Source organism: Aegilops tauschii, chromosome 2 (genome assembly GCF_002575655.3).
Source record: "Aegilops tauschii subsp. strangulata cultivar AL8/78 chromosome 2, Aet v6.0, whole genome shotgun sequence".
NCBI classification, from domain to species: Eukaryota; Viridiplantae; Streptophyta; class Magnoliopsida; order Poales; family Poaceae; genus Aegilops; species Aegilops tauschii.
Window position 1 is genome coordinate 573547878 of NC_053036.3, and position 14201 is coordinate 573562078.

Sequence of the window (14201 nt, forward strand, 5' to 3'; positions counted from 1 at the left end):
CGTTCTACATCCAGTTGTCTATCCATTGTACTGATCTTTGTTCTCCTCGATACTAATTCAGAACTAATACGCCCTTTGAGTGTCTTTATTCAGAAAAAATAACACTTCTAATTCTCATCCAAATATGAAACATAGTTGTAAAAACAATAATATAAGAAACATTTACATGGCCAATAAAATGGTCCGAATCCACGGCCCAGCTCTCATCACCAAAATACCAGCTTGTGTTTGTATTTTTTTTCAACATAAACTATAAAATTAGAATGCAACTTTAACCTTCCATCTCCACAAAACTTCAAGAATATTCTACCCAAAAAAGAGATTTATTGAGAATAGGTGCAGTGGATACTTTCCCCTCGAGGAGTAGATATATCGGCGATGTCACTAACAAAGAGATAATCATTTTTCTCTAAATTGTTTTTGAATATGGGTGTTTTTAAAAAAACATATGCGATGAACATATTTTAAATACAAGATGAATATTTTTTATACATGTCACGGACATAATCCAAATACATAATGAAAATATTTTCAAATATGCGATGAACTTTTTCGCATACGCGACGAATATTATTCCAATACACGATGAATATATTTTAAATACATGTTTTCACTTCAAAACTAGTGAATATTTTTTAAATACATGACGGACATTTTCTAAATACGAGGTGAATAATTTTCATATATGTGACAAACATTTTCTTTCTGAATATGTGGTGGACTTGTTTTGAATACACGGTGATTATTTTAAATACATGATGCACTTTTTTCAAATACAGGACCAAGATTATTTGTAATATGAGTTGAATAATTTAGCAGTGCCTTCAAAATATTTTTCACTCTTTTATTTTTTTATAAATGAATGAAATATAAAAAAACATAACTTTTACAGAATACATACGGCTAGAGAGAAAAAAAGAATAACAACCAGCCTTGCATGTGCGGACGTGCGCTGTGAGCGACTACAGGTGAGGGGTAGCAGCACCAAAATTCAAACTCACCCAACGAGGCACATCATGTTCTTGCATCATCGGCCACGACAGAGGCTCACGTACAAATACAGAAGACGAGAGAATGGCACCCCTGTATTAGCATCTGTATATAACTAAATGGTAAGAAGGCACGGATCCCAATCCCTCAACGTCTGCCCGGGATAGCGGCCTCCAGGCAGCTCGGCCTCCAAAACGCTCAACTCCTATTTGTATATATATGCTATGATTACATTTATGGTCTCGCAGCCATTGGTACGTGTATCATGATGACATTTGTATCTGCTAAAGATTCTTGTGTAAAGCTTGTTCAAATACAAAACAAATATGCAGAAAAAAACTACTAAAATTAGCAGTAGCGAGTGCAGAAAAGTTAGCAGCAGCGCCACGATAGCAGTAGCGCGTCCAGGCAACACGCGCTAGAGCTATTAGCAGTAGCGAGCTTCCACGAAGCGCGCTGCTACTACACTTGTATAGCAGTAGCGCCGGTGAGCACGCGCTACTGCTACGTGTTAGCTGTAGCGCCTTATTAGTAGCGCCGGCCCCCGTGCTATTGATACACCTAAAACCCACGCTGCTGCTAGCCTTTTCCCTAGTAGTGTAAGGTGCAGGATATGAACCTGAGACTAGTCCAGCAATGCCTAGGGCCGGCTTACGACAACTTCTTCTTCGTACCGGCCGTGGGAACGCGTGGTGGGGTTCTGCTGGTGTGCAACTCCTCTAATGCACGATTGAGTAATCCTCATGTGACTCAAAACACTATCACGGCTTGGATCGACTACGGTGAGCATGGGTGGTGGTTCACTGGGGTCTATGGCCCGCAGGAGGAGGCGAATAAGATAGAATTCCTCGAGGAGCTGCGGGATGTTTGAGAACTACATGCAGGCCCCTGGATGGTTGCCGGAGATTTTAATCTCATCAAGGACCCAAGGAGAAGAGCAATGATAGGATCAACTGTCGCATGATGGGGCGATTTCGACGATGTATAAATGACCTCGAGCTCATTGAGCTCTACGTACCTTAACGGCAGGAGATACACATGGTCCAACAAGCGCAACGCGCCAACATTGGAGAAATTGGATAGGGTGCTCGTCTCGATGGACTGGAAGCAGTCGCACTCATCATCATTACTTTCGGCACTCAGCACCAGCATTTCGGACCACTGTCCGCTGCACCTTGTGCTTGATCCGGACCTGCGTAGAGGGAGACACTTTCACTTTGAGTCCTCTTGCATCAAGGTGGACGGGTTTCAGGAGGTAGTTCGACAGGCTTGGACGGCTCACCAGGCGGTACTAAACCCATTCAAGAGGCTTGCGGCCAAGCTCAAGGCCACAGCAAAGGCGCTGGCGAGATGGAGCGCTCGATATATTGGCAACATAAAACAGCAGCTGCTAATCGCTACCGAGGTTATTCTCAGACTGGATGTGGCAATGGAGAATAGGACACTGTCGAACGCGGAAGTTGAGCTGAGGCGCACGCTAAAGCAAAAGCTGCTGGGGCTTGCATCTCTACAGCGATCCATTGCTAGGCAACGATCCCGGGTGCTATGGCTCAAGGACGGCGATGCCAGCACAGAGTTTTTCCACAACCATGCGAGCCACAGGAGGAGGAAGAACTTCATTTCAAGCTGAAAGTAGACGAAGTGATTACAACTGAGCATGACGAGATGGCAGAGGCAGTGGACTCCTTCTTCGCCAATCTGTTTGGAGAGGCTCCAGATAGACCATTCACTCTTGACTTACATCAGATAGGACTGCCGACTGACCAACTGCAGCACTTGGACCACTACTTCACGGAGGAAGAGATTTGGCTGGCCGTCAGGCCACAAGGCCTCGATAAGGCACCGGGACCAGACGGGTTCTCGTCGCGTTTCTATGTAGCATGTTGGGCTATCATCAAGGAAGATGTGATGGATGCATTCAGGGCCTTTGGGAGGTTGGATTTCCGGGGGCTAACATCGATCAATCAAGCCTTCATCACCTTACTGCCAGAAACATCAACGACGCTTGAGGTCAAAGATTTGATACATAGCTTCCCCAAGCTAGTTGCAAAGGTCATGTCGCTTCGCGTGACGCCGGAGATGCCGGGCAATGTGGGAACTCACCAAAGCGCGTTCATACAAGGGAGGTGCCTTCACGACAACTACATGCTCGTGCAAAGCACTGTCAGGTGGCTACAATCGGCTAAAAGGCCCGCGCTCATGCTAAAGCTCGACATAACAAAGGCATTCGACACCGTGGACTGGGCATTCTTACTGGAGGTCTTAAGGCACCTAGGCTTTGGAGACAAGTGGATCGCATGGGTCGCCGAGTTGCTAGCATCCTCCTCCACTCGGGTGTTGCTCAACGGCGTGCCTGGAGATGTTATATACAACAAATGTGGATTCCGGCAGGGAGACCCATTGTCTCCACTTCTCTTCGTCATGGTTATGAGCTGTCTGCATGCCCTACTCAACCACGCCGCGGACTCTGGTGTCCTCGCGCCGACAGGCCTTTGGAATCACACATCGATCTTCGCGGATGACGTGGTAACATTCATCAAGCCGGAGGCCCAAACTATACGGGCATGCAAACTTCTATTGCAAGATCTCGGGATGGCATCAGGACTACGCACGAATTTAGCCAAGTGTTCCGCGCACCCGATTAGGTGCACTGATGAGCAAATCAGCATGATAACTGCTGATATGGGTTGCCAAGTGCTGGGATGGCCTTGTAGATATCTTGGCTTGCCGTTGGGACTACGGAAGATCACAGCGAGTCAACTGCAATATATGGTGGATAAGATGGCTGACAGACTACCCGCTTGGCAAGCGAGACTACTGTATCGTGCAGGACGACTGGAGCTGGTGAAGACCACCCTGGCATCTATGCCAATTCACGCCATGATGGCGTTGGACCTTCCAGTCAAGATAATAGAAGCTGCCAACAAAATTTGTAGAGGGTTTCTGTGGAAGGGTCGACGCGACATGCACGGAGGGCACTGTTTGGTGGCCTGGGACAAAGTCTGTTCGCCCAAGGAATACGGTGGGCTGGGAGTGCCCAACTTGCGCCTACTCAATACTTCGCTGAGAGCGAGATGGTCGTGGCTGGCACGGACGGATACGGCCAGACCATGGGCAGAATTTAATCTCCAAGTCTCATCAGACTCGCTAGCCATTTACAGAGCAGCCACGAAGTGCATCTTGGGGGATGGAGCCACGGTACTATTCTGGACGGATTGGTGGCTCCAGGAGGGACGCATACATGACATCATGCCAAACCTATTCAGTGTCATCAAGAAGAGCGCATCCAAGGTCAGAACAGTGAGAGAAGCAATGTCAGGGCAATGGTGGCGTGACGTGTCACCCAACATGGACGCCCAGGGCATACAAGAGTTCCTGAGATTGGTTGATCGACTACGGAGTCGAACTTGCGGAAGGGATCGATGACAAGATTGTGTGGACATGGGAAGAAAATGGTCTGTTCTCTGCCTGATCAGCCTATCGTGCTCACTTTGCCGCAAGAATTGAGGTGGCAGGGGCCACGGAAATATGGAAGTCCAGAGCACCGACAACTTGCAAGTTTTTTTCCTGGCTAGTGGCAAAGAGAAGATGCTGGACGTCAGACAGATTACAGACACGTCTACTGCCTCACCCAGCGGCGTGCCCGTTCTGCGACCATGAGCCAGAAACGATTGATCACCTGCTCCTTGGATGTGTTCTCGCTAGGCAAGTTAGGGCGGTCATCATCGGCAACTGGGGAAAGCCTCACTCGACACCTGCGCCGGAGGCTGAACTCGTGGGATGGTGGACCTCCCTCAACATTCAGAAGAACAAAAGAAAAGAATCATGGACGGTGATCACCCTAGTGGCTTGGACCCTGTGGAAACACAGGAATGACATCATGTTCAACGAAGCTTCACCTTCCGTGAATGAGGTTCTGCGACAGATCGAAGCGGAGGGACAAAACTGGAGGGCTACGGCACTGTTGCGGGAGGCAGGATCGCTCCCAGTCAGGATAGATAGGGTGGGCGATAGCTAGTAGTCAGCATGCGGTCTCAGGCTCGTGCAGCCGTGGGTTTTTGGTTGTTGTAACGCTGTAATAACTCGCCATCTTGGCATCTTCTATCTTTGATCTCGATACGTCTGCTTGACGTATCCTTGAAAAAAATTAACCAACCTAATACAAGCCATATATTACAAAAAATATACCAATATAAACTTCAGATGTTCTATTTTCAAACGGTATAATTTTTGTGCTATATAGTTTATATTAGGGTGATAAAATTGACAATCTAGATATACGCGACTTGTAAACTGAAACGGAGGTAGTAACTAGTATGGTGCTGCGCACAGGAGTATAGGTAGGATGTACGCACCGAGCCACCAGTCCCATTAACTCCAGCTGTTCTTATTTGGAATCACCATTACACATAGGACATACGCACGTACGTACGTGCTGCAGTACAATACGAGGAGACGCACCATAGATTCCATACCACAGTGAACGCCGACCAGAGAGCTGATGGGTGCTTGCTTCATCGGCAGTCACTTGCGGTAGCTTATTTATAATTCATCACCATCACCATTACATAGATTCTATACCACGGCGAGCCACCGACGCGAGAGCGGACCACATTAGGTAACTTCACTTGAGGTAGCTGATGCTGACGCCGCCAACGGTGACCAGCTCACCGCCGCACCTGGGTACGAGCGACACCACCACCGTCTGGTCGTCGTCCGCCCCGATGTCGTCCATCAGGTCGCACACGCCGAACCTCGCCACCGTCTTGACCGGTCCCTTCCTCATCTCCTCGGGCCGGACCATGTGCGGCGTATGCGCGAAGCTCCCAGCGCAGTACCCCGTCGCCGTCGCCGGCGTGCTGCCCACTCCGCCCTCGGGCTCGTTCACCAACACGTCGAACTTGACGAACTTGTTGAAATGGTCGGCGATCTCGATCCCCTCCACGACCAGCACCTCCTCCTCCTCCTCCTTCTCCCGGCGGCTCCTGGACACTCTGGGCCTTGTCACCGTCACCCGTATGGTCCTGTCCAGGGTGGCAGGGAGGGTACCGGTTGTGGCGGGCGCCGGCGTCCCGCCGGACGCCTTGGCCGGCCTGGCGTTGAGCCACGGCAGGCCGACGTCCTGGTACGTGTACCGCAGTGCGGCCGGGTCGAGGCAGTCCCGGACGCGCACGCGCACGGGGCGGGCCTCCTCGTCGTAGAAGAGGAAGGCGGCGTCGAGCCAGTCGGGGTCGGTGAAGTCGGTGTTGCTCGGGCGGAGGCGGCGCCAGACGTGCCACAGGCGGTCGATGTTGCCGTGGTGCGCGAAGAAGATGGGGTCGCGCGCCGCCGAGAAGAAGTTGCCCATGTCCTCCAAGTTCGGCTGCGCCGGGTCGCCAGTCCAGACGTGGACCGTGCCGTGCGGCACGTTCTCCAGGGAGCCCGCGCCCGGGTCCGGCTGGTCGCCGGCGCGGTACGGCTGTCCCAGGAACAGCAGCGTCTTCTTCGCGTCCGAAATCATCTGGTGCGTACGTACATTTGTGTTATCTCATGACCAGTGGTTCTGTGGTTACCTTAATTAACAATATTTTTGAAGTTGCTACTCATTTTGTTTAGGGATTCTTGAGGTTGTTAATTAGTACTACTGGCCTGGCGGTACATGATCTTGAGGTTCTGATCGATCTGCTGGTCTCTTGGGATATTGGCGTCGGTCCCACTGGAGTCAAGGTCGATCAGCACCGGCGGCTGGTGGGCGGGGTCGCGCCTCTCGTCGTAGAGCGGCGACGACCTGTTGGCGTAGATCGCCGGCAGCGTCATCCCGGCCGGCGCGTCCCAGTTCCAGAAGGGCAGCGCGAAGGTGTCGTCGCCGATGAGCTTGCCGAGGATCCTCTCGTGGAAGTAGACGTAGAACCTGCACGTTCAGCAAACGCACGCAGGGACAAGTGACGGCTCCTTGAGGTTCAGCACAGAAAGGTGCAAGTCGTCGCACCCATAACCCATTGACCATACGAACCTGTGCCATGGGAAGAAGAGCCAGCAGTTGTGCACCTGGATCTCCAGGTCCGGGAACCCGACCTGGTCGAAGGCGGCGTCGCAGTAGGCGCAGTGCACGTGCCACTGCTGCTCGAAGCTGCGCGGGTCATCGGCGGGCAGCTGCTTCATGAGCGCCACGGCCCTCTCGTACTTGGCCAGGTACTCCGCGTCCACCAGGTGCGCTGCCGGACGCACGCGGAGCGGCGAGGAAGCGGGCGGCAGCTCAAAGTCGGTGATGCCGGTGCCGGGCGTCGGGCAGCAGTTGGTGTCCGGCGGCGTGTTCGGGAGGTCGGGCGTTTGGCAGTTGCGGAGGTCCGGGGCCTGGATGGGCGCGGCGATCGCTCCTCGACCTTGGTCCGTGGCCAGCCCCGCAGCTGCGGCGCCGCCGAGGCCGAGGAGCACCTCACGGCGGTCGACGCGACCGCCGCCGGTCGCCTCGCATGAGATTGAGATACGACGTGGCTGCCTTGCGTCCTTGCGGCGGTGAAGGGCACGGAGAACGTTGCGTCGCGGAAAGGTTTGGAGGCTGCATGGCATGCGATGGTTGGCACTCGGTAGCACGCGAGTGCTCTCCATGGCTGCCGGTGTCTGCTACCTGGCTGCTGCTCGCTTAGGGTTAGGGATGCAATGCACTAGTTGTGGTGAACTTTTGAGGTAACGGATGGTGCCTATATATAGTGCGTGCGCCACCCACGTACAGCAGGTGATTGGTTTTGACCGTTCTTCACGTTCTACGTGTGATGGTTACAGTGCACTGATCGATGGAGCGTGTTGAAACTTGGCCTTTGGTTTGTTGGCAGTGCGAGGGAGAAAATTATGTTCGTCGAAAATGGGGATCTATATATGAGTAGCTACTAGAGTGACTGGGTGTTTTTTGTGTGTGAGGATGCTAGTATTATATTCCAGAAGGGCAGCGCGAAGGTCTCACGAAGCAAACTCATTACATTTTCAACATATTTCAATTGAACACTTTTTTTGCGGGGGAATTAAACACTTTTTTAACCTAGTTTAAGATCTTCGCCGGCCTTGGAGGCATCTATATTCCACTTCCTGTCTTCCCATGTCCGTCAAACTCAGCCGCGAGCCCTGAGAAGTGAAACTGTAGGAAGGGAAGTTTAAAACGTGGGGGTGGCCCTCCTGGGACACAAGCCGTGGTGCCGTCCCATGTCCATTCTTCCTCGCCGAAGTCCGTCGTGTTGACGGCGCCGGTCGTAGATGGGCCGACCTCGTGGTCGTGGCGTCGGGCACGAACTACGGCGGTGGTTGCGCCAGCGACGCACAGTTGACGACGTCCGTGGTTGCTTGTGCCTCCTGTTCCTCCACTGCCACGTCGATGTCTGCGAACATGGCGTGTCTCTCCGCCCGCAGGACGCGCAACCGCCATCGCTCGTGCCGGATGTCGCGAGCGCTGCGCATGGACTTGTGCCGCCCCCACTGCTCATCCAGAAAGCCCAGGTCCTCTACGACCATGGACAAGGCACTCTTCTTGTTCTCCTGTTCGCCCGTGATTTGCTCTTTCGCCTGTAGGTCTTCCACCATTACAGTGTCATAGCGCGCCAGCGCCTGTTCCAGGTGATGCTGACATGGACCAGCGAGGGCGGTGGCACCGGCTTGTCGTAGTACGCCTCGTCCATCGTCTCGCTGGCATTCCCGCCCTCCGGTGAGCTCGCCGACAAGTGCTGAGTCCAATTTATTTAACAATTTGCAGCTTTTATTTCGTTTTGTAGTATAGGGTTCTTCGGATCTTATCGCGTTCGCGCACCTCTTTTTGTATGTTTTCACTAGGATGTTATGCATTGATATTTGGACTCTAAGGAAAGAAAGTGAAATTATGGTGGTGAATCACAATAAATAATGTGATAAAACACTACCATAAAAAGCTGAAACAAATATGAGAAGAAATGGCTGACGCAGGAGGGTCCAGACTGCAAGATGGTGTCTGCTACGAGCACACACACTCGTATCAATGGTCGTACCACCTGCCGTCGCCTCTGTCTGGTAGACTACTTTGCCCCCATGCATACAGATCGGATAGGAGAGACAGAACACATCCAGAAAGGCAGAAACACGCCCAGGACGAAGAACCCTAGCCTCCGGAAGGATCCAGGAGGGGGAATTGATCCAAGGACTCTGCTATCACGTCACCACCTCGAGAGGACATCATCACCGTCCGTCTCCATCATCACCATCCCGTCTCCATCTCTTTGTAATACATTAGCCAGTGCGGATTCACTTTTGCATTACTTTGACGCTACCACCATGTTCATCATGATTCATCCCGTGAGGCTCTTGATGTGCGAGTAGATTCCCTAGTTCTCAGGGATATGGACGAACCCTAGTATGTTTATGATCCTTTGATAATAAGATTTAATATTCTCTTTATATTTTTATGTTAATATTGTTTTTGATGTTGGGTGAAGTCGGCCATCCAACATATGTCTCTTTTGCAAGGAAGGTTGTTACTATTGGTGTGAAGGTGGGAAGCAGAGGTCGGTGGTGGTAGTGCTTATCTTCATCCTTCGTGGATCATTGCAATAGGGGTAAATGGAGACCAGTTTAGCTGCGTCCATGGGGAGACACTTAATTACCATTCGGTAACCAGAGTGAGTATGAATGGTAGTGGTGTATGGGATACGAGGCTGCTGCATGTATGCACGTATACTTGGCTCCGCCCATAAAGAGAAACATACAAATTGGCTTGGGAACCCGACTTAGAATTATGTTTAGGCATCGGTCGTGTTAGACACATCTAGTGGAGAATCCAGACTCCCTAGGAACACTTTAATCCTATTGATTCCAACAATCGTTACTCATGTCTCACTCTACTTTATTTTACTTTTGCAGTTTGCTTTGTTGTTTGCACCAATCACTCAATACTTTAAAATTCTATTTTCACTTTGTTTTGAATCACATCTTACTTGCATGCACTGTAATTTAAATCACTACAAGAGACAAAAAATTAATTCATATGCTCCCTGTGAGATTGATACTCTTACTTAGAAAAGGCTATAACTAAACCATGTGTACCTGTAGGTCATCAGCAATCCATCCTCTATCTGGCTGGTTTGACGGGCCTGTCAGCCGGCCGCCATGCTTGCCAGCTCATGCTTCTATTTGGTGGAGAGGCTGGCCCACAACGCTTTGGAGCTCGAGGCTATGGCGAACGTGCTCCATGGAGGAGGTCGAGAGCGGAGGTGGTTTGTTGCGGATCGTGCCAGGCTTGGACACTGATAAATAGCAGGTGTTGGCAAGCCAAGTGGCGGGATGTCTGAATGCGGGCACCGGAGTGGGTTTATCTGCAGCTATGCTTGTTTAATGCCGACAGGCAGGCGAACAGGTAGCCGGTTTGAATTCAGAGAGAAGAGAACCGTCTGTTCAAGTCTCTCTGACATTGAATAGGCGCGAAGACCAGGATGTGCCGTGGGCGGCGCTCTAGGCCGGAAATCCAGACGTGGATGACGAGATGTGATCATGTCTGCATGCACAGAACGCACGCGCGACGGTGCCCCAAATCTCTACAGGACACACCTCGCTATGTACCAACCAACCGGGACCGTGGGTTACTGTTCAGGACTAAACGGGTTTGAGTGAAAAAATTGCATGAGGATAGTGCGGGTTACTTGAAAAACAAAAGTAGACAGAGGGTAAACGTAAATGGTGGGGGCTTACTAGCAAGATTGCAACCATGTTTAGAGTATCATTAGCTCGGCAAACAACAAAGATATGGCTGCCAGGCGCCCCCCCGTGATTGGTCAGGCGCGCCAGGTTTGAGACCGCAGTGCATCCCTCTGGATGTTTTGGCACCAAAGCATAGCATGCGTCACAAGTTTGTGACCTGCGCATAATATAGCTCGCATATGTTACTTTAGTGACGTATAAGGGTATCTCTAAACAAACCATCAAAGTCCTTTAACTTTTCAAGCCCTAACTAATCAATCATTCCGTACTCAAAAAATTGAGGAGTTAAACGTCAAAAGTTTTCCCTTCTGCCTAAATTTGAGTAGCCCGAACTATGTTTCAGCAAAAGATTCCTCCCGCACCTCTCTCCTATTTTTGCCCGCGCGTCGCTGCCTCTTCCTGCTTCAGCCGCTACCCTATGATGCCCCGATCATCATCGGAATGGACCTGCCAGCCACCTCTGCATCCCTGCGGACCCTTCCCATCGATGGAACCCCACCGGATTTGACCCAAGCATCGCCGTCCGCCCTGACAAGGAAGTGGCTCGGGACGAAGGCCGTGCGCTCCGTCGTGACCTACGCGAAAACCGGCGGCAAGGCTGCCCTCTCCAGGAAGACCGGCCGCCGTCTGGTTGCACTGGCCACTCCATCCAAAAAGACTGGGAAATCGATCCAAAAAGCGACTGGGTTCGAGGTGGCCTAAACCAGCCATTTGGTTTGGTTTTGCAGTTCACTCTTGCTTTTATATGTACTACAATATGTGTTAGTACTAAGTATGTTAAAAATACTTTAAACCTATTTTGTCATGAGATAAATCTATGTAAATGGTTCTGTCTAGGGCACAAGTTGTTGCACATCTAAGAGATTAAATCAAGCATAAAATGGAAAAAATAAAAAGAAAAAGGAAAAAGAAAATACCAACTAGAATCTTCGCGTAAGATCAATAACATAGAACTTAGATGTGCAATACTTATGGCACATTTAGATGTGTTTTAGCAAAACTGTAAATTCCAATGGTCTGCAACATACTAGATAGGATAGCACAGTAGAAGAAAAGACAAAGGCTTGAAGCAGCAAAACGTACAGAGAAAGCTGATGTGGCTCCGATATGCTAGCGATGTGGTTCGTACCTGATCATGTGCTGCACGATCTGTAACTTTCGTCCGCGTCACGTGGCCACCTACAGTCAAGCGCTCGGCAGACGAAAGTAGAAAAAAGTTTTAATCTCGTTACGTCGCTTTGCAGCTTAGTTAGTCAAGCACTCTGAGTCTGAGGTGACACTGTGCCTGGAATTTCAAGGGACGGCTGGGAGGACGTCTGAAGCAAATCGGGATGCTGATCCAGCTTGGCGGCACCGACGCCTTTGCCTTTCAGGTGGAGGTAGAGCGATCAAACACCCGTTTCAGAGCATGTATTATCTTGTACCGTAGCCGTGAGCAGTTTGCACCAAAGGGGGCAAGATAGGTTTGGTTCCCCACGCGGCCTTCTCGCATGCATGTGGGATGCGTCAATGCTAGCTCCCCACCTGCTACCCACTTGTCCCAATTCTTCCCGGTTCCCATGCACTGGTAGCAGCGTTAATGAGTTAGCATAGCACCATCGTGATCCTGGGGTACGTAGTAGTACATACAGTATGTACGTACTCTGTTTCAGTTGGAGCGTCTCTCGTCTGTTTTGGGATTGTGGACAATGGACTAGAGGGACAGGGAGAGGCTGGGCGGGGTAGCCCTGCTCCAGATCTAGTAGTCGGAGGCATTTTCAGCTCAAGAGCTTTCTCACAGCTCATAGTCGCAACAGATTTTTCAAAATCCACAGCTCCCAGATAGTGTTCACCTTTGACAATGATAGTTTCCCGCCCAGGGTCACTTTCCTCTTCATTCTATAACTTATTCATTACGTAATCCGTTAGGCTTTTCCACGAAAATTAAGACTTTCTCTCAATATAGTCAGAATTCGCTTAACATCTTGTTCTTGCCTCTCACATGAGAAATCCAGTTCATTGACGTTCACTAGATTGGCTTCACTACAATTGTCTTCCGAGCGGTGGAGCTGAGCCCGCCATCAACATCAGTACCCTCTTTTCCAACTCCGGAGACGGTGCGTAAATCAGTCCTATTGGGATTGTCCCTGCAAAGTCTGATCACCTCCGCCTTCTTCAGCACCTTTTCTAGCCTTCCTAACCAAGATTTTCAATTTGTGCCGTTGTGAAAACTTCTTTGAATCGAGACTAACAACATTTTCGTAGACGGACAAGATATCGATCTTCGAAAAGCTCCTTTTATATCCAGATGTATGAGCCTCTATAGTTCCTCGTCAGAAGAGAAAATCTGAAAGAGAAAGAGAAAGCACTTAAGCCCGTTGCTAAAAATAACAACTTCTGGCGCACACACGTACCCAAAAGACATCTAAAAATATTATGATTCACCACATCAGGGGCTAAGACTTCATATGATGCTCCAGGGTAACAAATCATTTCCAGAGCCGTTGCAAATTGGGTCAAAACCCAATCCATAGGATCAATGCCAGATATAACCATAAAATCCTTTAGAAGAAGGCGGAAGAACTTCAAGTGCTCCTTTCACGTAATTCATACCATACCAGAGACGACGTGGTCAGCAAAAGATTTGTTAACCTGGATAAAAGGGAGCATTTGTTCCATCACTGAAATAAACATACGAAATAAATTCTAGAAGACGTTACATTGATCAGTAAACAAAGGGAAACGCTAACGTTCACCCGGCGGATGCAGCTGCACGTGTCGACAGCCTCCGCAGCCGTTAGATCTGCTTTTAATCGAACGACGTGCAATCATCTTCAACCCTTGCAACTTGGCCCCTATTGCAAAGCATAAAGTGCAACATAGTACTTGTTGCAAAAAGTTGTTTGACACGTCCATCACTCAACCAGCCTCATACGTGTGCCACGCGTCTCTCATTGGTCCCTACCTCCGATATCTCCTACACAACAAATGTGAGCCACTCGTTTTCTTCATCCTTGTCTTCTTCATCCCCTTTTCAACTCATCTAGCACACCATAAATCACGCCGGCTGTCAGCACCTCCTTGTCATGCCGCCATGAATCGAGTCCTCCGCCACAATGCGACCTTGACCACCCTCCTTTACGCCTGATGTCAGTCACGCCGCCCCTGCTGGCTCCACGCTGGCGTCCTACATGCTTCAGGACGGCCACCGGCAACGTTTGCATCCTCCTTTGCGCCTCCACGTCCCGGGCCTCCAGCACCACCGTTACCCCAGCAACACATCTGGGATGAGTTTCCGCAAGAACGACGTTGTTGCAAATTGCAGCGGCAAACGACAAAGGGAATTTTGTTTTCTGCTACAAGCCTCTTGCTGCAGAGGATCAGGCGCAACACTATGAAGTATTTTTTTCTGCAACAGGGGTCTTGTTTTTGAAATACAAGCCTTGTTTCAAAGAATAAATGGTTCGGCGGGAGCGCAACAAGGCTCATGTTGCAAAGTGTCTAGTGCAACACGAGCCTTGTTGCAGAGGCTCGCGCACGCT

At 50.1% G+C, this 14201-nt stretch overlaps 2 protein-coding genes across 2 annotated transcripts; one reads left to right on the top strand and one right to left on the bottom strand.

Moving 5' to 3' along the window:
* The first annotated feature begins 1978 nt into the window (after window positions 1-1978).
* Window positions 1979-2620, top strand: LOC141041285 (uncharacterized). Its single transcript, XM_073507415.1, has one exon. It carries the CDS (start codon window positions 1979-1981, stop codon window positions 2618-2620), a length of 642 nt encoding a protein of 213 aa, XP_073363516.1.
* A 2736-nt stretch (window positions 2621-5356) lies between these two features.
* Window positions 5357-7657, bottom strand: LOC109762318 (polyphenol oxidase I, chloroplastic). The gene is made up of 3 exons (XM_020321154.4): window positions 6983-7657; window positions 6619-6880; window positions 5357-6490 (listed from the first exon to the last, which is right to left on the bottom strand). The coding sequence occupies exons 1-3, from the start codon at window positions 7576-7578 to the stop codon at window positions 5615-5617; spliced, it is 1734 nt and encodes a 577-aa protein (XP_020176743.3). The 5' UTR covers window positions 7579-7657; the 3' UTR covers window positions 5357-5614.
* Between the last annotated feature and the right edge of the window lie 6544 nt (window positions 7658-14201).